Source organism: Heterodontus francisci, chromosome 27 (assembly GCF_036365525.1).
Source record: "Heterodontus francisci isolate sHetFra1 chromosome 27, sHetFra1.hap1, whole genome shotgun sequence".
NCBI classification, from domain to species: domain Eukaryota; kingdom Metazoa; phylum Chordata; class Chondrichthyes; order Heterodontiformes; family Heterodontidae; genus Heterodontus; species Heterodontus francisci.
In genome coordinates, this window is record NC_090397.1 from 33,354,424 (window position 1) to 33,379,470 (window position 25,047).

Consider the following 25,047-nt stretch of genomic DNA (forward strand, 5'->3'; position numbering starts at 1 on the left):
GAGAGAAGCACCCAGCTTGCCTCTTCCTCTAGTCTCTGTGAAAAGCTGCATATCAAGTGTGTGGAAGAGCTACAACCCCTGATGCCGCATTTTTCCTGAGAAGCTGGAAAAACCTGCTAGATTATTCCATGACACCGCCTGAAAAGAACTGCTTCAGAAAAGATCCCAATCACCCGTCTACTTGTTCTTGGACACCAGACTGTATGCTATTTTTGGATACAACATATCTCATTTGTTTTCTTCAAGAATTAACAAATATTTGGGCAAAGCATTCTTCGTTTTTCTTTTTTATTGTAAAAGAGCTGTGCAGAGAAAATGTCTTTTTTTTTTCTCCTTAACTTCTGTGTGTGTGTGTGGTATTTAAAAAGGGAACTTTCATATTTCAGTCTATGTTGATGCTTTACTTCATTACTGGATAAGTCTTGTTTTACATTGAACTGATACTTTTGTTGTTTGTTAAAGAAACCTGGTTGGTGTATTTTATTCTGGGATAAAAAGTAGAGTATATGATTGACCGTGTCGGTAACTGGATAAACATTTGAATTTATGTTGTGACTTGTGGAGAAGTGGAACTAGAAAAGACAGTGCACTCCTCCCGCCTCCGTCATAACACATAACTGGGGAGTCTGTCCGGGATAACCCAAAGTTGGCGACGTGCAATTGTAAGTGGGGTAATCAGAATTGAAAAGGGGAGAAGAAAAGAACAGGTTTCTTGGGCATTACAGTCAAGTTTACATTACTGGAATGTCTTTGTCAGCTGATGCCACCTTTCTGGGGAAGGAGGATTTATCTGAGTGATTTGACAAACTTAACCAAGGCTAGGCTAAAGGAATTCGCAGAAATGTTGGCATTAGAGTTAAAACCAGGGGCTAAGAAAGCGGACATAATTGTGGTAGTAGCACAGCATTTGAAATTGGAAGAAGGAAAAGGCAATCCAGATGGTAGTTCAGTTGAATAGCTAAAGTTCAGTTGCTGATGAAGCAGCTTGAACTGGAAAAAAAAAAGGAAGAGAAAGCATTTCAAAAGGAAAGCAAAAAAACTTGACTTACAATTTCGAAGTGAGCAAGCAGAGCGGCGGGGAAGAGAAGGAAGGGAATTCGAATATAAAAAGCCGGAACTAAGACAAAGGGGTGGCCTTGACTCGTGAAAATTCTGGTGAGGAAAGAACGGACCCTAGCCTAGGACCCAGTGGAGAGCTGTTCAAATTTGTGCAAGCCTTCCCGAAGTTGGAGCAAAGGGGCATAGAGACATTTTTAATTTTTGAAAAGATAGCCAGACTGATGAAGTGGCCAAAGGAAAGCTGGACACTGCTTAGGCAAAGCCGGTTTATGGGCAGAGCTCATGAAGTTTATGCCATGTTTCTGAGGAGGCTTCTGCCGATTGAGATGGCCAAAAAGGCTATTCTCGCTTACGAGTTGGTCTCTGAAGCTTACTGGCAGAAATTTCGAAACCTCCAGAGACAGCTTGGACAGAATTGTATAGAATTTGAGAGGATAAAGCAAATTAATTTTGATCGTTGGATACGGGCATTAAAGTTTAAGGCCGTGTATCAGAACCTTAGGGAAATAATTCTCCTGGAAGAATTTAAAAATTCACTCTCTCAGTTAGTAAGAGCCCATGTAGAGAACCTGAAGGTTTCAACAACCAAACAGGCAGCTGAGATTGCTGATGCTTACGAGCTTGTTTACAAGCCCAAACCCTTTGTCCATCAGCCCCACAAACCTGAGAAGGATAGAAGTAGGAGGATAAAAGGAAGACAAGTAGCCAGGGACAAGAAGGGATCGCTGAGAACACCCCGGGATCATCTCAGGCCAGAAAGGAAGATGCTGAGGGTGGGTGTGAAGTCTCCAAGCCTTAGTATTACCATTGCCACAAGGTGGGACACGTTTGTGCAGAATGCTGGAAGTTGCTGGGTAAACCCATGGGACTTATTGGGGTAAACAAAAGAAAGGGGCCCTGACCGAAAATACAACAGATCAGGCTATAGCTCTGACTGCAGCTGTAAGGCCAAGTACAGAAACAGCTGTGAGTGCAGGGGGACGTGAACAAGATAGTTGAGAGTTATAGGGAATTCTTGACAAAAGGAAAAGTAACTCCTTATCCCTCAAGTGAGGCAGGTAAAGATATAAAAGCAAAATACTGCGGATGCTGGAAATCTGAAACAAAAACAAGAAATGCTGGAATCACTCAGCAGGTCTGGCAGCATCTGTGGAAAGAGAAGCAGAGTTAACGTTTCGGGTCAGTGACCCTTCTTCGGAACTGACAAATATTAGAAAAGTCACAGATTATAAGCAAGTGAGGTGGGGCAAGAGATAACAAAGGAGAAGGTGCAGATTGGACCAGGCCACATAGCTGACCAAAAGGTCACGGAGCAAAGGCAAACAATATGTTAATGGTGTGTTGAAAGACAAAGCATTAGTACAGATTAGGTGTGAATACACTGAATATTGAACAGCAGCAAGTGCAAACCTGTTTTTTTTCAGGTTTGCACTTGCTGCTGTTCAATATTCAGTGTATTCACACCTAATCTGTACTAATGCTTTGTCTTTCAACACACCATTAACATATTGTTTGCCTTTTCTCCGTGACCTTTTGGTCAGCTATGTGGCCTGGTCCAATCTGCACCTTCTCCTTTGTTATCTCTTGCCCCACCTCACTTGCTTATAATCTGTGACTTTTCTAATATTTGTCAGTTCCGAAGAAGGGTCACTGACCCGAAACATTAACTCTGCTTCTCTTTCCACAGATGCTGCCAGACCTGCTGAGTGATTCCAGGTAAAGATATAGTTCTTCAGGATACAGGAGCCACCTAAACACACTCTCTTGCTGGGGAAAGGTGTAACTTTTCCACCAGAGAGCACACAGAATGACAAGGTTTTAGTGAATGGTATCAGTGGGGGATATAGACCGTAACTTTTGAAATCGAGCAAATCCAGCACAGATGTATAAAGGCAATCCTCGAGTGGAGAAACACTCCTACTGAAGACATGGAAAGTAGTCCAGTACAAAGACAATGTCATGCTGCACCCAAACTGCTCTTCCAATAGCAAAAAAGCAACTAAAGCCAGAAGTAGTAACAGGCGTGAGTGACAACATCAAGGTGAAATGACAGCCACATTTCATTTTGACAAAACAGCCAAACCATTGCCAGAATTGAGCATTGGAGAGCCAGTCAGGGTACCAAACCTTCAATGATCTCAATAAGAGTCAGACCAAGTGGCAATTTGGGACCTGCGTAGAACCGTTATCACCTTGATCGTATGCATTTTTCTGGGGACATGGGTTCGAGTCCCACCACAGCAGAAGGTGGAATTTGAATTCAATTCATAAATCTGGAATTAAAAGCAAGTCTGATGATGGTCATGAAATCATTGTCGATTGTTTTAAAAACCCCTCTGGTTCATTAATGTCCTTTATGGAAGGAAACCTGGTCTGGCCTACACATGACTGCAGACCCACAGCAATGTGGTTGACTCTTAAATGCCTTCTGAAATGGCCTAGCAAGCAAATCAGTTGTATCTAACCGCTATGAAGTCAATAAAACAGAATGAAACTGGATGAACCACCCGGCATCGACCTAGGCACGGAAACGACAACTATCACGCAAACCCAGCACTGTCGACCCTGCAAAGTCCTCCTTACTAACATCTGGGGGCTTGTGCCAAAGTTGGGAGAGCTGTCCCACAGACATACTCACGGAATTATACCTTCTAAACAATGTCCAAGACACTGCCATCACCATTCCTGGGGAGGTCCTGTCCCATGGGCAGGACAGATCCAGCAGAGGTGGCAGCACAGTGGTATACAGTCAGGAGGGAATTGCCCTGGGAGTCCTCAACTTTGACTCCGGACCCTATGAAGTCTCATGGCATCAGGTCAAACATGGGCAAGGAAACCTCCTGCTTATTACCACCTACTGCCCTCCCTCAGCTGATGAGTCTGTCCTCCTCCATGTTGATCACCACTTGGAGGAAGCACTGAGGGTGGCAAGGGCGCAGAATGTACTCTAGGTGGGGGACTTCAGTGTCCATCACCAGGAGTGGCTTGGTAGCACCACTACTGGCTGAGCTGGCCGAGTCCTAAAGGACACAGTTGCAAGACTGGGTATGCAGCAGTTGGTGAGGGAACTAATGAGGGACAAACATACTTGACCTCGTCCTCACCAAATCTGCCTGTCGCAGATGCATCTTTCCATGATAGTATTGGATAGGAGTGACCACCGCACAGTCCTTGTAGAGATGAAGTCCTGTCTTCACACTGAGGGTACCCACCATTGTGTTGTGTGGCACTACCACCATGCTAAATGGGATAGATTTCGAATAGATCTAGCAATGCAAAACTGGGCATCCATGAGGCGCTGTGGGCCATCAGCAGCAGCAGAATTGTACTCGACCACAATCTGTAACGTCATGGCCCAGCATGTTCCCCACTCTACCGTTGGCATCAAGCCAGGAGACCAACCTTGGTTCAATGAAGAGTGCAGGAGGGCATGCCAGGAGCAGCACCAGGCATATCTCAAAATGAGATGTCAACCTGGTGAAGCTACAACACAGAACTACTTGCGTGCCAAACTGCGTATGCAGCATGCGATAGACAGAGCTTAACGATCCTATAACCAACAGATCAGACCTAAGCTCTGCAGTCCTGCCACATCCAGCCGTGAATGGTGGTGAACAATTAAAGAACTAACTGGAGAAGGAGGCTCCACATATATGCCCATCCTCCATGATGGGGGAGCCCAGCACATCAGTGCACAATATAAGGCTGAAGCATTTGCATCCAGCTTCAGCCAGAAGTGCCGAGTTGATGATCCATCTCGGCCTCCTCCTGAAGTCCCCAGCATCACAGATGCCAAAATTCAGCCAATTCGATTCACTGCATGATATCAAGAAACGACTGAAGGCACTGGTTATTGTGAAAGCTATGGGCCCTGACAATATTCCGGCAATAATACTGAAGACCTGTGCTCCAGAACATGTTGCACCCCTAGTGAAGCTGTTCCAGCACAGCTACAACACTGGCATCTACCCAGCAATGTGGAAAATTGCCCAGGTATGTCCTGTACACAAAAGGCGAGACCGAGCGGGCCTGCGAGGAGCCAGGCACCGGCGAGTGGGAGTTCCGGCAGCTTAAAATGGCTGCCAGAGGCCAGGGAAAGAGTGAGACTGAGTGGACCTGCGAGTAGACGGGCACCAGCGAGCGGGAGTTCCAGCGGCTCACATACTCTCACAGGGACAGCGAGAGTGTTTCAGGACTAACGTCACTGTTCAGAAAGTGACACGCTGCAAAGGGAGGCAGCTGATTGGTAAATAGGAATAGGTGAGTATTTCTACACTTTTTTTTACTACTTTCAATAGCCGAAGTAAAGGTAGGGAATTTAGATTGTAGTAGGTGGTGTTTGGAGTAGAATAAGGTCCTTATCGTATTTAGTACTCAAAATTAAAGGGAGTAACTCAGGAGCTTAATCTAAGTGTAAGTCATGGCAGGGGAGCTCAGCCCCTTGGCATGCTTCTCCTGCGCGATATGGGAAATCAGGGACAGTTCCAGTGTCTCTGGCGACCATGTGTGCAGGAAGTGTGTCCACCTGCAGCTACTAGCTGACTGCATTGCACAGCTGGAGCTGCGAATGCACTCACTATGGAGCATCCGCGATGCTGAGGACGTCGTGGATGGCACGTTTAGCGAGGCGGTCACACCGCAGGTAATGGCTGCAGAGGCAGAAAAGGGATGGGTGACCACCAGGAGGAGTAGTAGGCGCAGGCAGTTAGTGCAGGGGTCCCCTGTGGTCATCCCTCTCTCAAACAGATATACCGCTTTGGATGCTGGGGGTGGCCTCCCAGGGGAAAGCAGCAACAGCCAAGGTCGTGGCACCACGGTTGACTCTGCTGCTCAGGAGGAAGTGAAAAGGAGTGGGAGAGCCATACTGGTAGGAGATTCAATCGTAAGGGGAACAGACAGGCATTTCGGTGGCTGCAAACGAGACTCCAGGATGGTATGTTGCCTCCCTGGTACTAGGGTCAAGGATGTCTCGGAGCGGCGGCAGGACATTCTGAAGGGAGAGGGTCAACAGTCAGAGGTTGTGGTACACATTGGTACCAACGACATAGGCAGAAAGAGGGTTGAGGTCCTGCAACAAGAATTTAGGGAGTTAGGTAGCAGATTAAAAAGCAGGACCTCAAAGGTTGTAATCTCTGGATTACTCCCAGTGCCACCTGCTAGTGAGTATAGGAATAGGAGGAGAGAGCAGATGAATGCGTGGCTGAGGAGGTGATGCAGGAGGGAAGGCTTTAGTGTCCTGGATCACTGGGTCTGTTTCTGGAAAAGGTGGGATCTGTACAAGTTGGATGGGTTGCACCTGAACCGCAACGGGACCAACGTCCTTGCTCGGGAGTTTGCATGTGCTTTTGGAGGGGAGGGGGGTGTGAAACGAAGTAGGCAGGGGGATGGGATACAGAGTAGAGGTTCAGTAGGGGGTGATGCATAGTCACATATAAAAGAGAAACTGAGTCAGTCTGGAAGGCAGAGCAAACATAGACCTGTTAGGGCACAAGTGAAAAATGCAAGGCTCGAATGTGTCTATTTCAATGCAAGGAGTCTTACTATTAAGGCAGATGAATTGAGGGCATTGATTAGAACATGGCATTATGATATTGCTATCACAGGCATGTTTAAGGGAGGAGCAGGACTGGCAGCTCAATATTCCAGGGTATAGTATCTTCAGGCAAGACAGGGGAGGGGGTAAAAGAGGAGGTGGCATTGCACTGTTGATCAAGGAGTCAATTACTGCAGTAAGGAGGGATGATATCTTAGAAGGTTCCTCAAATAAGGCCATATGGGTAGAACTTAAAAACACAAAAAGGGGGCAATCACTTGGTTGGGAGTGTACTACAGGCCGCCAAACAATCAGGGAGAGAAAGAGGAGCAGATATGTAGGCAAATCTCAGAGAGGTGTAAAAATAATAGGGTAATAATAGGAGGGGATTTCAACTTCCCCAGTATCAACTGGGATAGTCTTAGTGCAAAAGGCTTAAAAGGGGCGGAATTGTTAAAATGCGTACAGGAGAGCTTTTTGAGCCAGTACGTAGATAGTCCTACAAGAGAAGGGGCGGTACTGGACCTAATCCTAGGGAATGAAGCCGGACAAGTGTTAGAAGTGTCAGTGGGGGAACATTTTGGGGATAGTGATCATAACTCTAAGATTTAAGGTAGTTATGAAAAAGGACAAAGATGGACCAAAAATAAAGGTACTGAATCGGGGGGAGGGCCGTTTTTAAGATGATGAAACAGGATCTGGACAAAGTGGACTGGGAGCAGCTACTTGGAGGCAAGTCGACATCAGATCAGTAGGTGTCATTCAAAGAGGAAATAGTGAGAGTTCAGAGCCAACATGTACCCATTAAAATGAAGGGTAGGACCAACAAGTCTAGGGAACCCTGGATGTCAAGGGATATAGAGGATTGGATCTGTAAAAAAAAAAAAAAGGAGGCATCTGGCAGATTCAGAGTGTCATGGAGTCGTAGAGAGATACAGCACTGAAGCAGGCCCTTCGGCCCACCAAGTCTGTGCCGACCATCAACCACCCATTTATACTAATCCTACATTAATCCCATATTCCCTACCACATCCCCACCTTCCCTCAATTCTCCTACCACCTACCTACACGAGGGGCAATTTATAATGGCCAATTTACCTATCAGCCTGCAAGTCTTTGGCTGTGGGAGGAAACCGGAGCACCCGGTGGAAACCCACGCAGTCACAGGGAGAACTTGCAAACTCCACACAGACAGTACCCAGAACCGAGCCCGGGTCGCTGGAGCTGTGAGGCTGCGGTGCTAACCACTGCACCACTGTGCTGTCCTATTGTGCTGAAAACAGTGGAGGCACTAGAGAAGTATAGAAAGTGTAGGGGGGTACTTAAAAAAAAGAAAGTAATTAGGAGAGCGAAGAGGGGTCATGAAAAATACTGGCAGGCAAGATAAAGGAAAATCCTATGGCGTTTTATAAGTATATTAAGGGCAAGAGGATAGCCAGGCAAAGAGTAGGGCCCATTAGGGACCAAAGTGGCAATCTGTGTGTAGAGCCGGAGGACATAGGTGATGTTTTAAATAATTACTTTTCATCTGTGTTCACTATAGAGAAGGACAATGTAGGTGTAGAGATCAGGGAGGGAGATTGTGATATATTTGAACAAATTAGCATTGAAAGGGAGGAAGTATTAGTTGTTTTAGCTGGCTTAAAAGTGGATAAATCTCCAGGCCCAGATGAGATGTATCCCAAGCTGTTAAGTGAGGCAAGGGTGGAGATTGCAGGGCCTCTGACACAAATTTTCAGATCCTCTCTGGCCACAGGAGAGGTGCTCGAGGATTGGAGGATAACAAATGTGGTACCATTATTTAAGAAGGGTAGCAGGGATAAACCAGGTAATTACAGGCCTGCGTGTCTAACATCAGTGGTAGGGAAAATATTGGAAAAAGTTCTGAGGGACAGGATCAATCTCCACTTGGCGAGGCAGGGATTAATCAGGGATAGTCAGCATGGCTTTGTCAGGGGGAGATCGTGTCTGACTGACTTGATTGAATTTTTTGAAGCAGTGACGAAATGTGTAGATGAGGGTAAAGCAGTTGATGTAGTCTATATGGACTTCAGTAAGGCTTTTGATAAGGTCCCACATGGGAGATTGGTTAAGAAGGTAAGAGCCCATGGGATCCAGGGCAATTTTGCAAATTGGATCCAAAATTGGCTTAGTGACAGGAGGCAGAGGATACTGGTCAAGGGTTGTTTTTGCGAGTGGAAGCCTGTGACCAGTGGTGTACTGCAGGGATCGGTGCTGGGGCCCTTGCTGTTTGTAGTGTACATTAATGATTTAGATGAGAATATATGATCAGTAAGTTCGCAGATGACACCAAAATTGGTGGTGTCGTAAATAGTGAGGAGGCAAGCCTTAGATTACAGGACGATATATATGGGCTGGTAAGATGGGCGGAGCTGTTGCAAATGGAATTTAATCCTGAGAAGTGTGAGGTGTTGAATTTTGGGAGGACTAATAAGGCAAGGGAATATACAATGAATGGTAGGACCCTAGGAAGTGCAGAGGGTTAGAGGGACCTTGGTGTACTTGTCCATAGATCACTGAAGGCAGCAGCACAGGTAAATAAGGTGGTTAGGAAAGCATATGGGATACTTACCTTTATTAGCCGAGGCGTAGAATGTAAGAGCAGGGAGGGTATGATGGAGCTGTATAAAACGCTAATTCGGCCACAGCTGAAGTACTGTGTACAGTTCTGGGCACCACACTATCGGAAGGATGTGATTGCACTGGAAAGGGTGCAGAGGAGATTCACCAGGCTGTTGCCTGGGTTGGAGCATTTCAGCTATGAAGAGAGACTGAAAAGGCTAGGGTTGTTTTCCTTAGAGCAGAGAAGGCTGAGGGGCGATATGATTGAGGTATACAAAATTATGAGGAGCATTGATAGGTTAGATAGGAAGAAACTTTTTCCCTTAGCAGAGGTGTCAATAACCAGGAGGCATAGATTTAAGGTAAGGTGCAGGAGATTTAGAGTGGATTTGAGGAAAAATGTTTTCACCCAGAGGGTGGTTGGAATCTGGAATGCACTGCCTAAAGAGGTGGTAGAGGCAGGAACCCTCACAACCTTTAAGAAGTATTTCGATGAGCACTTGAAATGCCATAGCATACAAGGCTATGGGCCAAGTGCTGGAAAATGGGTTTAGAATAGTTAGGTGCTTGATGGCCGGCATAGACACGATGGGCCGAAGGGCCTGTTTCTGTGCTGTCTCACTCTATGACTCGAAGTCCAACCCAGCTAATTACTGCCCACCAGTCTACTTTTAATCATCAGTAAAGTGATGGAAGGCGTCCCATGACCTCTGCCAACTAGAAGGGCAAGGGCAGCAAATGCATGGGAACACCACTACCTGCAAGTTTCCCTCCAAGCCACACACCATCCTGACTTGGAACTACATCGCCGTTCCTTCACTGTCGCTGGGTCAAAATCCTGGAACTCCCTTCCTAATTGCACTGTGGGTGTGCCTACCTCACATGGACTGCAGTGGTTCAAGAAGGCAGCTCACCACCACCTTCTCAAGGGCAATTGAGGATGGGCAATAAATGCTGGCCTAGCCAGCAGCGCCCACATCCCATGAATGAATTAAAAAAAAAATACTCTCGCAACCGTAGGCATGTATGCACAACTGGAGAAGCTGTTCCATTGCAGCAGGCGGCCGATCAGAAAGATGGGAACTCACCATCTGCACAGACCACAGATCGACCATCAGTTCTAGAGGTCCACAGAACCCCAACAACTGAAATGGAACAACAACAGTTACCGCAGCAACAGATGACACTGAACAACACTCCTCGGAGAACGACGACATCACGCACACGCACCATTAAGAGACTGGCGCAATTTAAAGAACATGTGTGCAATGCATTTGTAGAGGCTGATGAGCATAACAAACTGCTCATGCGTGAGAACAATTATGTGCATAGTGGGTAGTTTGGGCTAGAGGCCTGCTTTAGGTCAGGAAAAAGAACCCGACCCGAACCCGACTGAACCACAGCGGGCCCGAGCCTTACCCGGCCCGAGTCCCTCCTATTATGGCCTGAACCCGCCATTAGTCGGCCCGACCCGACCATCCCTTTACTTACGTTCCTGACATCGAACCTGTAAGAAGCTGCACTGCATGCGCGGGACGTCATAGTGAAGTCACTCGCTCACTGCGCAGACTCGGTTTCGTCCTGGATTCCCAGCTCAGGTAAGTTTTTAATACTTACCAGCAGAGCACTTATCGTGTGTGTCCAGCCCGACCTGACCCGACTCGATCTGTACTCGGCCCTACCCAAGCCCGGAAGATGGGCCCGACCGACCCGAACCCGACACGTCGTTGGTCCCGTCGGGTTCAGTTTGGCTAGCAGGCCTCTAGTTTGGGCAACTTACAGTGTAAATGATGCATGCAATTTTTGTTTTGTTTTTTTGTATGAAAAGGGGGATGTTTGGGATAGAAATGCAACAATGTACTAATGTGCCTCCTGGGTTGCCGTAGTCATGCAACCTGTACCATGAGTCACTCACTGCAGGCAGCTGTCCGCAGTCAGTTCAATAAAGACACAGTACAAGCAGTACTGTTGTCCTGTGAGCTCATAACAGTGGGTGTATCTATGTCAGATGGACTGCAGCTGTTCATGATTGCGGCTCACCACCACCTTCTCGAGGGCAGTTCGGGGTGGGCAACAAATGCCGGCCTTGCCAGTGACAGTCACATCCCATGAAAGAATATAAAAAAGATTGAACTGTCCAGTTCTTTATTTAGTGAGTCATTTCAATAGCTATTTTTTTCTGTAGCTGAATGCTTTGTCATATCTTTAGTAAGCAATATTTACACAAATACATAGGTATCACTAGATTACTGCTCATTACTTACTCCCTCTCCATTGTCACGGATATGACAATCTTTCATGAACCAACTCTGTGTTCTTTGGAACTCCCTGTTGAAAGCCACTCTTTCTTGACATCATCCTCTGTTCCTTTAAAAATCACTTAAAATTGTGATCATATTTTGGATTCTTAGATTTCCTTGTCAGTGGCATCTTTTTCTCTTGTCAAGTGCATCAAATTGGTCTTCCATGTGACAGAAGCTGTAGTAATACAAGTTTTTGTTGTATGTATGGAAACCTGTATCTCTGTAAGGGCTTCTAGTACAAGTAAATCATGTCTCTCATTGAAAAACTCTTTGTTTTCAAGGACAACTACACTTTTGCACAACCAGGGATTCAGAGGAAAGTACAAGCATTGCAGGAGCTTGTTAGCCGGATTGATGGTAAGTCTGATCCATTCTTGAACTCCGATTGAGCAGCGCAACAATTTGTTAAGACTGCTTTGTTTTTTTAAAAAAAACTGTACAAATGTAATAGCCAGTATCAAGTTGACTACTCACCATGACCGCTTGGTGGCCTTTTGGAGATGAAGTGTCATCCTCAATCAACTTAGAGCATTGTGCCGTTTGCAAGATCAATGTTGTGTGTCAGTTTAAAGGGAGCTGCCCGAGCATGAGCAAGTTTCATTACTTTTTATTAAAGCAGTATAATCAAATTTCAACGGCAATTTTTTGTTGCAGAGTAATGGCTGCACAAGGAAACCAGTCAGCATTCAGTTTGCATTAAATTCAATGATTGTTTTAATTCTGCAAGCAGTCACGTTGACTGTTTATGGATGCCCTTTGTGAGTGCTGAAATCATTTGTGTGATGAATCTAATTAATTAATTAATTATAGACTCAGGAAAATACTGTGCCATCTTAAACAATTCCGATAAATGATAATTTTGCAGGGCAATTTTAGATTACTGTTGCAGCCGCTAGCAGGGAGCTGTGAGATTGCCCCTTGTCTTTACAAAAAAATCCTTCCATGAAATGTTAATTTCTGTGATTCTGTGTCTAGCTTTAATTTATTGCTTTGCTTCGGATGATACAAGCTGTTCAAACATATTCTTCAGATAGTTATTGCAATAAATGAACGGAACTGTTTATCGGCAGAATTGTCTGGACTAATAACTGAGCACATGTCAGTAGTGTTAAAAGCTCTGGAGCCTAAAATAAGTAAGTTCATTAAAAAAAAAACGCTTTGCCTTTTGATAGGTGCCTAGTTTGTAACAGGTTTCCCAAACAGACTGAAACCTCTGTAATGAAAACACTATTGCTCATTTGGTACTTAATTGCCTTTGATTTTGAAGCTGAGAGAGAACTCACTTGTCTTAAATCTCCATTCATCTCTGGTATAGGCAACAAGATGTTGCACCTCAGATATTTGACAAAATTATTGACTTTGCTATGGTCATGGGGCACTCAATCTGTATAGCCAACCTAATGCCACCAAAACACAGTCTGGTTTAAAAACCATTTTTCCCTATAAATAAAGCAGCTAAGCATACAAACATCAATGGAAAGCAGTACAATGGTATTGACTAGCTAGCAAGCAAAACAGTCTGCAATGTCAATGCAAATTACTTTTGTTGGAAGAATAGAGCACAGTGGTGCAGTGGTTAGCACCGCAGCCTCACAGCTCCAGGGACCCAGGTTCGATTCTGGGTACTGCCTGTGCGGAGTTTGCAAGTTCTCCCTGTGACCGTGTGGGTTTTCGCCGGGTGCTCCGTTTTCCTCCCACAGCCAAAGACTTGCAGGTTGATCGGTAAATTGGCCATTGTAAATTGACCCTAGTATAGGTAGGTGGTAGGGAATATGGGATTACTGTAGTGTTAGTATAAATGGGTGGTTGTTGGTTGGCACGGACTTGGTGGGCCAAAGCGCCTGTTTCAGTGCTGTATCTCTTTTTAAAAATTTTTTTAAAAAATACACCATGTGCTAATGTTGCATTTAGCATGTAGCCAGCTAAACCATTACGCAATAAAAACCAGGGCTGAGAAGTAACGGTTTCTTTACCAAAATGGGTTGAACGATTTTTTTCTATGACTTCGACACCATGTTTTATCATGTGTAAGGAAAAAAAAGCAGGCAAAACGTGAATGTAGAATTAGAATTTGCAGCTCCCTCCCTGATCTTTGAGGGCACTTAATGTACATTGTAAATGTGTTCTAGTCCAAATTTGAACGAGATATGACTGTGTGGATTGATGTCTGGTACTGCGCATGCTCCAGTCACAGCAAGCGACCTACTCAAATAACCGTCAGCGATCAATGTGTCAGTGACCCCTGTTCTAGGACCTAGCCCAATGATCCGCTGATCCCGATGCTTTCTAATTGCTTTTGCTTCTGGTAGTTCTAAATGTCTTGCTCCAGGCCTTTAAACTTGTGTTTTAAAATAACCTAGCCGCTAGATTATTTTAAAACACAAGTTTAAAAACTTGGAGGAAGACATTTAAAATTACCACGGACCTCAGAATTCTTACCGTGGATATGTTGCCGACCTCTGATTCAGCTTTTAACAAATACTTGGCATAAAATGGTTTAAATTTCTGCCTAACATATTAACATGTCAAATATTGCTGCTAGAGCTGTAAAAAAAAAAGTTGAAGTCCTAAATGAGCATCATCTTTATATATGATGATTTCTAGATGACACCATTTCAAGCTAAACCTAAATAAATTGGGTTACTTCAATTCTGCTGTCACATGAAACCAATTCTAAACAAATATACTTGTTAAATTTGATAGCATAGCCTGCAATGTGTCCTCATGATGACCCAAATAGAGGTTGGTTAAATCTACTTGTTTCAGTTGCTTTGTTTTTTAATTGACTAAAAGTCTCTTTTTCCAAGCACATGATTCACTGCTTCAGTCCACCAGAAAATACTTGAACATGATAACCTATTTAAATCAAGTTAAAACAACAATCTTTCTTAGCTCTGGACCAGCACAAAATATGGCACAATATTGCCCCAAATTCAGGAGGATAGCTGAATGATCCTGAATGAAGATCAGCAAATTCACATTGGATTTTTTAAAAAAGAAAATGCAATGCTAGTTCATGAATAATTTGCTGATCTGAATATTTAGGAAACTTTTGGTTCCTTAAGGCAAAATACACTTTTTCTTACCACCTTTTCCTGCTGTCAGTGGTTGCTTTCCATATTAGGCATTCTGGGAGAGATACTATTATTGAAGGTAGCCTGAAGCTAGGCTCCACACTGACATCTTAGATTATATCGTAACTAGATTTTTAAAATTACAAGGTAAATTTTGCAATCAAAAATTAATTTCCATAGTTAAAGATGGAACGCTGGCCATAATCATGTTATAATTAACACAGCACTGTGCATGAAGGAGAAACTTAAACTTGAGTGGGTGGTGAAAACGGAAGTTCTGTAGAATCCCTGTCAAATTAAGTTTTTTTTTTCAGCCAAATGTAAATAAATCACTGCGTTCCCTTAATTTATGCAAAACTTCAAATAATTCGGCACAATGCATTGTTTGAAAACCCAAGAGGCATACAGGAATATAAGAAATCTGAAAACTCTGTTTCCCTTCATGTATCTGAATTTAGTTTAACTCAAGTCTGTATTTATGTAATCAGAAGGAAGTCAGTTAATTATTCCATGTTGATGGTGAAAGCTTTACAATCTATTTTAAACATAATTTTTGTAGGTGTTGACTCACTGTCCATTATCTACTTTTATGGTCGTATAAGCCAAGGGTGCAACAATACAACCTCTGAGTGATTTGAGCTTGATGTCTGTGTCTTTTGCACATGTTTCTTTCATTTCTCTGGCAGACCGAGGCTATACTTAAAATTCACAGCACAGAAACAGAGCATTTGTCCCAACATGTCTATGCCATTGCTTTTGCTGCAACCAAGCCTCCTCCCATTTATTTATTTCATCTAACATTATCATCATAACCATTTATTCTTTTCTCTCGTGTACTTATCTAGCTTTCCCTTAAAGTCATCTATGCTATACATTTCCACTACTCCATGTGGTAGTGAGTTCCACATGATGTGAAGTTTGCTTTGAATTAAACCTTTTTATTTCATAATAAAGTGAATATAATGAACAAGGTTTTCTTCATTCAATCATTGGTTTTATGTAATTTTTTTAAAAAAGCATGTGACCATGCCTCACTTTGGATCATTTTAACTTGAGCAAAATTATCATTCTGCATCCCTTAAGATTTAGAACCTTCCTTACTGTCTGGTCCAAGAACAAATTTTAAGAAATCGGATAAGGAGGCACCTGATGATGTGATAGCAAGATGATTTATTAATGGTAAAAGCTTTACTTAACAAATCCAAGGCAGTTGATATCCTAGTCCGGGTGGCCTTTACTCTCCACCGGCACTAGTGGCACAGACGGTTTGTGACTCTTCCTCTCTTGTCTCTCCCTTTGTCTTCTTTGAATCTGTGCGCTGGAACTCTTCAGGTCAGTCCCTTTATCCTTTGTTGCTGGTGGCTCTTTCTGTGCTCCGATATACTTGTTGTGCTCTGAGTGATTACTGCCTACGTATCGTAACTTTGGTCCCGCCATTTGTTTGTAAGTCATTTCATTAATATATTTAACATTGTCACATGAGTACATGTTTGTGCAAAATAAGATGTCCTTGGTATACAATGAATCCATTGTTGGCCTCTTTAAGACGAACATTTGCCAGACTTGCTGACTTCTGCACCCATGATTATCCCTTCATCTTCTCCTACCATACCCCACTTCTTGGTTACATTTCAACCACTACCTGCTGCATAGTTTTGACATCTGTCCTTTGTCTTTCCCTTTATCTATTCATGTTATCAGTCTGCCTGACAGTATAGTTTCGGCTGTCTTGAGTGACACAAACAGTATTTTTCAAGCTTGCTATATCTAACGTTTAACACTTCATGTACCTAATCTTGATTGGAACCTCCTTAGTGCAAATAGTTTGGATGGAGCAGTTTTTGTCAGGTGTGTCCAGGAAGGTTTCCTGACTCAATATGTAGATAGGCCGACTAGAGGGGAGGTTATGTTGGATTTGGTGCTTGACAACGAACCAGGCCAGGTGGCAGATGTCTCGGTGGGAGAGCATTTCGGTGATAGTGATCACAACTCCCTGACCTTTACTATAGTCATGGAGAGGGACAGGAGCAGATGGGATGGGAAAATATTTAATTGGGGGAGGGGAAATTACAATGCTATTAGGCAAGAACTGGGCAGCATAAATTGGGAACAGATGTTCTCAGGGAAATGCACGACAGAAATGTGGAGGTTGTTTAGGGAGCACTTGCGACTGCTGGATAGGTTTGTCCCGATGAGGCAAGGAAGGGATGGTAGGGTGAAGGAACCTTGGATGACAAGAGATGTGGAACAGCTAGTCAAGAGGAAGAAGGAAGCTTACTTAAGGTTGAGGAAGCAAGGATCAGACAGGGCTCTAGAGGGTTACAAGGTAGCCAGGAAGGAACTGAAGAATGGACTTGGGAGAGCTAGAAGGGGACATGAAAAAGTCTTGGTGGGTAGGATTAAGGAAAATCCCAAGGCGTTCTACACTTATGTGAGGAACAAGAGGATGGCCAGAGTGAGGGTAGGGCTGATCAAGGATAGTGGAGGGAACTTGTGCCTGGAGTCGGAGAAGGTAGGGGAGGTCCTAAATGAATACTTTGCTTCAGTATTCACTAGTGAGAGGGACCTGGTCGTTTGTGAGGACAGCGTGAAACAGGCTGATATGCTCGAACAGGTTGATGTTAAAAGGGAGGATGTGCTGGAAATTTTGAAAGACATGAGGACAGATAAGTCCCCGGGGCCAGACGGGATATACCCAAGGATATTACGGGAAGCGAGGGAAGAGATTGCCGCGCCTTTGGCGATGATCTTTGCGTCTTCACTGTCCACTGGAGTAGTACCAGATGATTGGAGGGTGGCAAATGTTATTCCCTTGTTCAAGAAAGGGAATAGGGATAACCCTGGGAATTATAGACCAGTCAGTCTTACGTCGGTAGTGGGCAAATTATTGGAGAGGATTCTGAGAGACAGGATTTATGATTATTTGGAAAAGCATAGTTTGATTAGAGACAGTCAGCATGGCTTTGTGAGGGGCAGGTCATGCCTCACAAGCCTTATTGAATTCTTTGAAGATGTGACAAAACACATTGATGAAGGAAGAGCAGTGGATGTGGTGTATATGGATTTTAGCAAGGCGTATGATAAGGTTCCCCATGGTAGGCTCATTCAGAAAGTAAGGAGGCATGGGATACAGGGAAAGTTGGCTGTCTGGATACAGAATTGGCTGGCCCATAGAAGACAGAGGGTGGTAGTAGATGGAAAGTATTCAGCCTGGAGCTCGGTGACCAGTGGTGTTCCGCAGGGATCTGTTCTGGGACCTCTGCTCTTTGGGATTTTTATAAATGACTTGGATGAGGAAGTGGAAGGCTGGGTTAGCAAGTTTGCCGATGACACGAAGGTTGCTGGAGTTGTGGATAGTGTGGAAGGTTGTTGTAGGTTGCAACGGGACATTGACAGGATGCAGAGCTGGGCTGAGAAGTGGCAGATGGAGTTCAACCTGGAAAAGTGTGAAGTGATTCATTTTGGAAGGTCGAATTTGAATGCAGAATATAGGCTTAAAGGCAGGATTCTTGGTAGTGTCGAGGAACAGAGGGATCTTGGGGTCCATGTCCATAGATCGCTCAAAGTTGCCACCCAAGTTGATAGGGTTGTTAAGAAAGCATATGGTGTGTTGGCTTTCATTAACAGGGGGATTGAGTTTACGAGCCGCGAGGTTATGCTGCAGCTCTATAAAGCCCTGGTTAGACCACACTTGGAATATTGTGTTCAGTTCTGGTCGCCTCATTATAGGAAGGATGTGGAAGCTTCAGAGAGGGTGCAGAGGAGATTTACCAGGATGCTACCTGGACTCAAGGGCATGTCTTACGAAGAAAGGTTGAGGGAGCTAGGGCTTTTCTCATTGGAGCGAAGAAGGATGAGAGGTGACTTGATAGAGGGGTACAAGGTGATGAGAGGCATAGATAGAGTGGATAGCCAAAGACTTTTTCCCAGGGCGGAAAGGTCTATCACCAGGGGGCATAATTTTAAGGTGATTCGAGGAAGGTTTTGGGGAAATGTCAGAGGTAGTTTCTTTACACAGAGAGTGGTGGGTGCGTGGAATGCACTGCCAGCGGTGGTAGTAGAAGCAGATGCATTCGGGACATTTAAGCGACTCTTGGGTAGGTACATGGATGATAGTAGTATGAAGGGTATGTAGGTAGTTGATCCTAGAGTAGGTTAAAGGTTCAGCACAACATCGTGGGCCGAAGGGCCTGTACTGTGCTGTACTGTTCTATGTTCTAAAAGCTTATGCAAAAAATAATTAAAAGCTACATGAGACTCATAATACAAAAAGATATTAAAAGGCCAGTAAAAGAATGACAGAATTCACATTTCCTCCAATCCTGTCATGCATCCCATAGCAAAACCTTTCTCCCTGCAGTCACATATCTTGTTTTCGACTTTCTCATAGTATTCCAGTGGCAACTTTCTTGTTACCAAAGTTAAGACTTTTGTTGTTAACTGTATTAACTCTGTATTACTGCAGAGTTAGCTTTTCATCAAAACTAACTGAAGAGCTTCGTTGGGAAAATGCAGGCATATAGTATGAGGAAATACAATAGCATGAACAGAAAATGGTAGACTAACAATAAACAGAGTTTGAGTAAATGGTTGTTGCTTGGATTGGAAATAATGTCCTCTTGGAGGCTGGTGCTACTTTTGATATTGATTTATAAAGATGATTTGTCTTGAGCGTAGGGAAAACACTCTTGTAATTTGTTAATGGCACAATTGTAAAACTTTTGGCACAGCAAGAGGACATTTTGGTGTTTCAGGCAGACATAGCCAGACAGTGGCACAGTCAATTTCATGTGAATAAGTGTAAGGTAATTGTTTAATGAAAAATAAGGAATGGGAGTATGTGTGTAACGGAAAGGTTCTGAACGATGCGGATAAAAACAGCGACTTCTTTTTCTTTTGGGCCTCCTTATCTCGAGAGACAATGGATACGCGCCTGGAGGTGGTCAGTGGTTTGTGAAGCAGCGCCTGGAGTGGCTATAAAGGCCAATTCTGGAGTGACAGGCTCTTCCACAGGTGCTGCAGAGAAATTTGTTTGTCGGGGCTGTTGCACAGTTGGCTCTCCCCTTGCGCCTCTGTCTTTTTTCCTGCCAACTACTAAGTCTCTTCGACTCGCCACAATTTAGCCCTGTCTTTATGGCTGCCCGCCAGCTCTGGCGAATGCTGGCAACTGACTCCCACGACTTGTGATCAATGTCACACGATTTCATGTCACGTTTGCAGACGTCTTTATAGCGGAGACATGGACGGCCGGTGGGTCTGATACCAGTGGCGAGCTCGCTGTACAATGTGTCTTTGGGGATCCTGCCATCTTCCATGCGGCTCACATGGCCAAGCCATCGCAAGCGCCGCTGACTCAGTAGTGTGTATAAGCTGGGGGTGTTGGCCGCTTCAAGGACTTCTGTGTTGGAGATATAGTTTTCAAATATCTCATTCCCTGAAAGTGCAAGTTCAGTTTAGTAAAGCCATAATCAAGGCTAAGCAACATTTTGGATTTTATAAAGATCGTAGAGTACAACAGTTGAGTAGGAACAATAAGTTTGTAGAAGCAAAAGAATATACTGAGCTATGGAAAGAGAGCAAGGTAATTGATTAGATTTGAATTGCTCACACAAATAGCTGGCACAGACAGTTGACTGGCCCCTCTGTTCAATGGTGTCATGGCTCACTGGTGATTTCAGAATTCTTTGATTGTGAGTTAGTCATTGCTGTTTGTAGGGTAACCAATTGTTGCATCCTGTAACGAACATTTCTGTGGCTGCCGGTTTGTTAGAGAGTTAATGGATTGATCTCTGCTATAAATGTGTTTTCATTGTTCCATCATTCATATTTGTGCTTAGAAGTTGCTCAGTGATAAATTCCAGGTAGTGTGTATTGACGCTCTCATTAGCATTACATGGCATTATCTTTGTAATGTTATGATTTAATATTGCTTTGATCACAATTGATTGAGCGTGCTCTTCATCGGAATTAAAGATGTATAGAATTTATAATATCTGTGCTCAGCAGTTTTGACACAACCATTATGCACTCATAGGTGACTTAGGTGTTCCAAGACTGTTGAAGGAATTTGCTTTCTGAAGCTGGGACGGTAACAGATAGTTGAAGTAGTTATTGCGGCACAGTGGTGCAGTGGTTAGCACCGCAGCCTCACAGCTCCAGCGACCCGGGTTCAATTCTGGGTACTGCCTGTGTGGAGTTTGCAAGTTCTCCCTGTGTCTGCGTGGGTTTCCTCCGGGTACTCCGGTTTCCTCCCACAGCCAAAAGACTTGCAGGTTGATAGGTAAATTGGCCATTATAAATTGACCCTAGTATAGGTAGGTGGTAGGGGAATATAGGGACAGGTGAGGATGTGGTAGGAATATGGGATTAGTGTAGGATTAGTATAAATGGGTGGTTAATGGTCGGCACAGACTCAGTGGGCCGAAGGGCCTGTTTCAGTGCTGTATCTCTAAACTAAACTAAACTAAACTAAACTTGCCCTTTACAGAGTGGATGTGAGCTCACTTGACATTCTGGACTCCATCTTAAACTTTTAAAAATCACAATTTTCAATATCACAATTTTTCAAAACACAATCATGTTACAAAGTCCAGCATTCATAAGAAGTACCTTTGCCTCTGTAAATCATTTTGATTTGTAGCTCAGGTCTGCGTAATAGCAGTCTATGCAGTGGAAATTCTGTTCAAATTCTTATTTGTAATATTGCTGTATATTGTTGATTATTTGTCCTGGGTTATGCAGCCTAAGATGTGGGTGACAAAGGACCCCGCTCTCTTGTTAGGAGTTTGAAATGACAATTGAACGGAAAAGAATGTCAAAATAACTTGAGTTGTAACAGGAGGCAATGGCCCCGATATTTATGGAGAGACATGCTGGGAGCATGATGGCGCATGCGATCCTGGAAATACGTTCAGAGTGTTTCAGTGGCTTTTTAACTCTGGCACCGTTGCTCTTCAAATTACTGATTGTGGGCATGGTGAGGACCTGCTTGACGTGATTCCAACTCCAGTATTTAAAGGGCCAATCCAAAGATGCAATTTGGAGGTGCTGGAGTTGGGAAGAGAAGATGAAATTCCTGAGACGTTCAAAGGCTGTGCACAGTTGACTGCTGCCGCCCTTGATATGCTGCTGGGGACAATGAAAAGCTGGCGAGACATACCATGCCATAGCAACAGGAGGGAAAAACTTGCAGCAAAAGTCAAGAAGGTCCGGTTGGAGGTTTCCCCAGAGATTTGCAGTAAGAACCTAATGCCACGCTTCTATATGCCGTGTAGGAAGCGATTCAATGACCTAACCAAGTCTGGAAGGGTGAGTATAGTTGCACATTCACCTACGTTCAGCTGTGCGCATCACCCCAACAACCTCACTCTGCGTTCTCAAACATTCTCCATAACATCATGCCTCACACGCTGTTCGCTTGCAAGTGCACCCATCCTTCTGTCTGTGCACTTCCTCTCATCCCTGTCTATCCATCCGCCAACTTAACTCACCCCCATCTTTATGCAATTTCATCCTCCTTCCAATTATTCATCCTCATCAAACAAACACCATCCATTAGCTGCATCAATGCCGTTACACTCATTCATAGGTCTGTTTTTGTTCTCGTTGCTAGAGAAGAGGGCACAGAACATTAGGGGGAGAGAGAGAACTTTAAGTGGTCCTCCAGCCATCTCTAAAACAACATTTCTAGAGGAAATGGTGCTGGAGATCAGTGGGGTTTTGCCATCTCTGACTGTCGGAGGTGAGGAGATGATGAGCTCCCAACTACCTGGTGACCCAGTTAAATATCAGTGACCCACATGCCATAGAATACTCAGTCACATTGACTTGATTTCAACTGCAGGTAAAATCTGATCTTCATAATTTTGTTAACTTTCCAGTACTCAATCATGTCTTGTATCCCTGTGCCTTGTAAATGGTGGACAGGTTTTGGGGAGTCAGGAGGTGAGTTACTCTCTGCAGAATTCCCAACCTCTGACCTGCTTTTGTAGCCACAGTATTTGTATAGCTGATCCAGTTCAGTTTCTGGTCAGTGGTGACCACCCCCCTCCCTAATGTTGATGGGGGAATTCAACATTAGTAATGCCATTCAATGTCATGGGGAGGTGGTTAGAGACTCTCTTGTTTGAGATGGTCATTGCTTGCCACTTGTATGATGTGCATGTTACTTGCCACTTATCAGCCCAAATCTGAATGTTGTCCAAGTCTTGCATCATGTGGGCACAGACTGATTCATTATCTGAGGAGCTATGAATGGTACTGAAGACTGCAGTTATCAGCCAACATCCCCACTTCTGACATTATGAAGGAGGGAAGGTCATTGAAACAGCTCAAGGTGGTTGAGCCTAGACACTGCCCTGAGGAACCCCTGCAGTGATGTCCTGGGACTGAGATGATTGGCCTCCAACATTCATCGCCATCGTTTTTGTGCTAGGTACGACTCCAACCAGTGGAAAGTTTCCCACAGATTTCCCTTTACTTCAACTTTGCGAGAGCTCCTTGATGCCACACTCTGTCAAGTGTTGCCTTGGCATCAAGGGCAGTCACTCTCACCTCACCTCTGGAGTTCAGCTCTTTTGTCCATGTTTGGGCAATGAGCTCTAGAGCCCAGATTGGATTTGTCTGCTTTTTGTGGACAGGACATTGCTGGCAATTTTCCGCATTGTCAGGTAGATGCCAGTGTTGTAGCTGTACTGGTACAGTTTGACTAAGGGCACTGCTAGATCTGGAGCACAAGTCTTCAGTACTACCGCCAGGATGTTGTCAGGGCCCCTAGCCTTTGCAGTATCCAGTGCATTTAGCTGTTCCTGGATATCACATGTAACAAATCGAATTGGCTGAAGACTATAATGTTGCGGACCTCAGGAGGAGTCCAAGATGGATCAACCACTCAGCACTTCTGGCTGAAGATGTTTGCAAATGCTTCAGCCTTGTCTTTCACACTGACTTGTTGGGCTCCCCCATCATTGATGATGGGATGTTTGTGGAGCCTACTCCTCTGGTTAGTTGTTTAATTATCCAGCACCATTCATGACTGGATGTGGAAGGACTGCAGAGTTTTGATCTGATCCGTTGGTTCTGTGATCGCTTTGCTTTGTCTATAGCATGCTGTTGCGCTATTTTGCATGCCGTGCTTGTGCTGGAGCTTCAGCAAGTGAAACCTCATTTTTAGGTATGCCTGAGGCTGCTCCTGACATGCTGTCCTACAGTTTGCATTGAACCAGGGTTAATTCCCCGCTTGATGGTAATGGAAGGAGTAAAGGATGTGCTGGGCCATGAGGTTACAGATTGTGGTTGAATACATTTCTGCTGCTGATGGCCTGCAGGGCCTCATGGATGCCCAGTTTTGCGCTGCTAGATCTGTTCTGAGTCTTTCGCGTTTGGCAAGGTGGAAGTGCCATACAACATGATGAGGTTTCTTCTGGGTGAAGATGGGACTTCGTCTCCATCAGGACTGTGCAGTGGTCACTCCTACCTCTACTGTCATAGACAGATGCATCTACAACAGGTTGATTTGTGAGGACAATGTCAAGTAGGTTTTTCCCTTCTCTAACCACTTGCCACAAGACCAGTTTGGCAGGTATGTCCGTCTGGGCTCGGCCAGCTGGGTCAGTACTGGTGCTACTGAGCCACTCTTGGTGATGGTCATTGAAGCCATCTGTACCCTTGCTACCCTCAATGTTTTCTCCATGTGGTCTTCAACATGGAGGTGCACTTATTCAGCTGAGGGAGGGTGGTGGATTGTAGTCAGCAGGGGGGTTTCCTTGCCCGTGTTTGACCTGATGCCATAAAACGTTATGGGATCTGAAGTCAATGTTGAGGACTCCCAGGGCCACTCCCTCCCGACAGTATACCGCTGTGCCGTCACCTCTGGTGGGTCTGTCCTCCTGGTGGGACAGAACATACTTGGAATGGTAATGGCAGAGTCTATGACATGAGCTGTAAGGTATGATTTGTTAAGTATGACTATGTCAGGCTGTTGCTTGAATAGTCTGTGGGACAGCTCTCCCAATTATGGCACAAGTCCCCAGGTGTTAGTGAGGAAGATTTTGCAGGTTCCACTGTGCAGGTTGTGCCTTTGTCATTTCTGGCACCTAGGTCGATGTTGGTTGTCCTTCAGTTTTATTCTTTGATTTTTCTGTAGCGGTTTGATAGAACTGAGTGGCTTGCTAGGCCATTTCAGAGGGCAGTTATGAGTCAACCACTTGGCTGTGCGTCTGGAGTCACATGTAGACCAGATGGGGTAGGGATGGCAGATTTCCTCCCCTGAAGGACATTCATGAACCAGATGGGTTTTTATGACAATCTGATAGTCTCATTAATAATGATCAGGAAACTAACATTTTATTCCAGATTTTATTTATCAATTGAATGTAAATTCCCTAGTTTCCCAAGTGGGATTTGAACTGTATCTCTGGAGGATTAGTCCAGGCCTTTGGTTTACTAGTCCAGTAACATTACTGCTATACTACCGTGCACCCACCGCCCCCCCCCC

General features: G+C 44.5%; 1 protein-coding gene across 9 annotated transcripts in view; it reads left to right on the forward strand.

The window, feature by feature from the left end:
- Positions 1 to 25,047, forward strand: part of tbc1d22a (TBC1 domain family, member 22a) — a 534,956-nt gene that overhangs the window by 279,792 nt on the left and 230,117 nt on the right. For 8 of the 9 annotated variants that reach the window (XR_010977650.1, XR_010977651.1, XM_068059138.1 and 5 more), the window contains one exon: positions 11,760 to 11,835. The exons of the other annotated variant lie outside the window; for it this stretch is intronic. Coding sequence is in view for 6 of the 8 variants with exons in the window: in XM_068059138.1 (XP_067915239.1) it covers positions 11,760 to 11,835 (76 nt within the window). In the remaining 2 variants the exon portion in view is untranslated. The remainder of the gene's footprint in view (positions 1 to 11,759; positions 11,836 to 25,047) is intronic. 9 annotated transcript variants of the gene reach the window in all.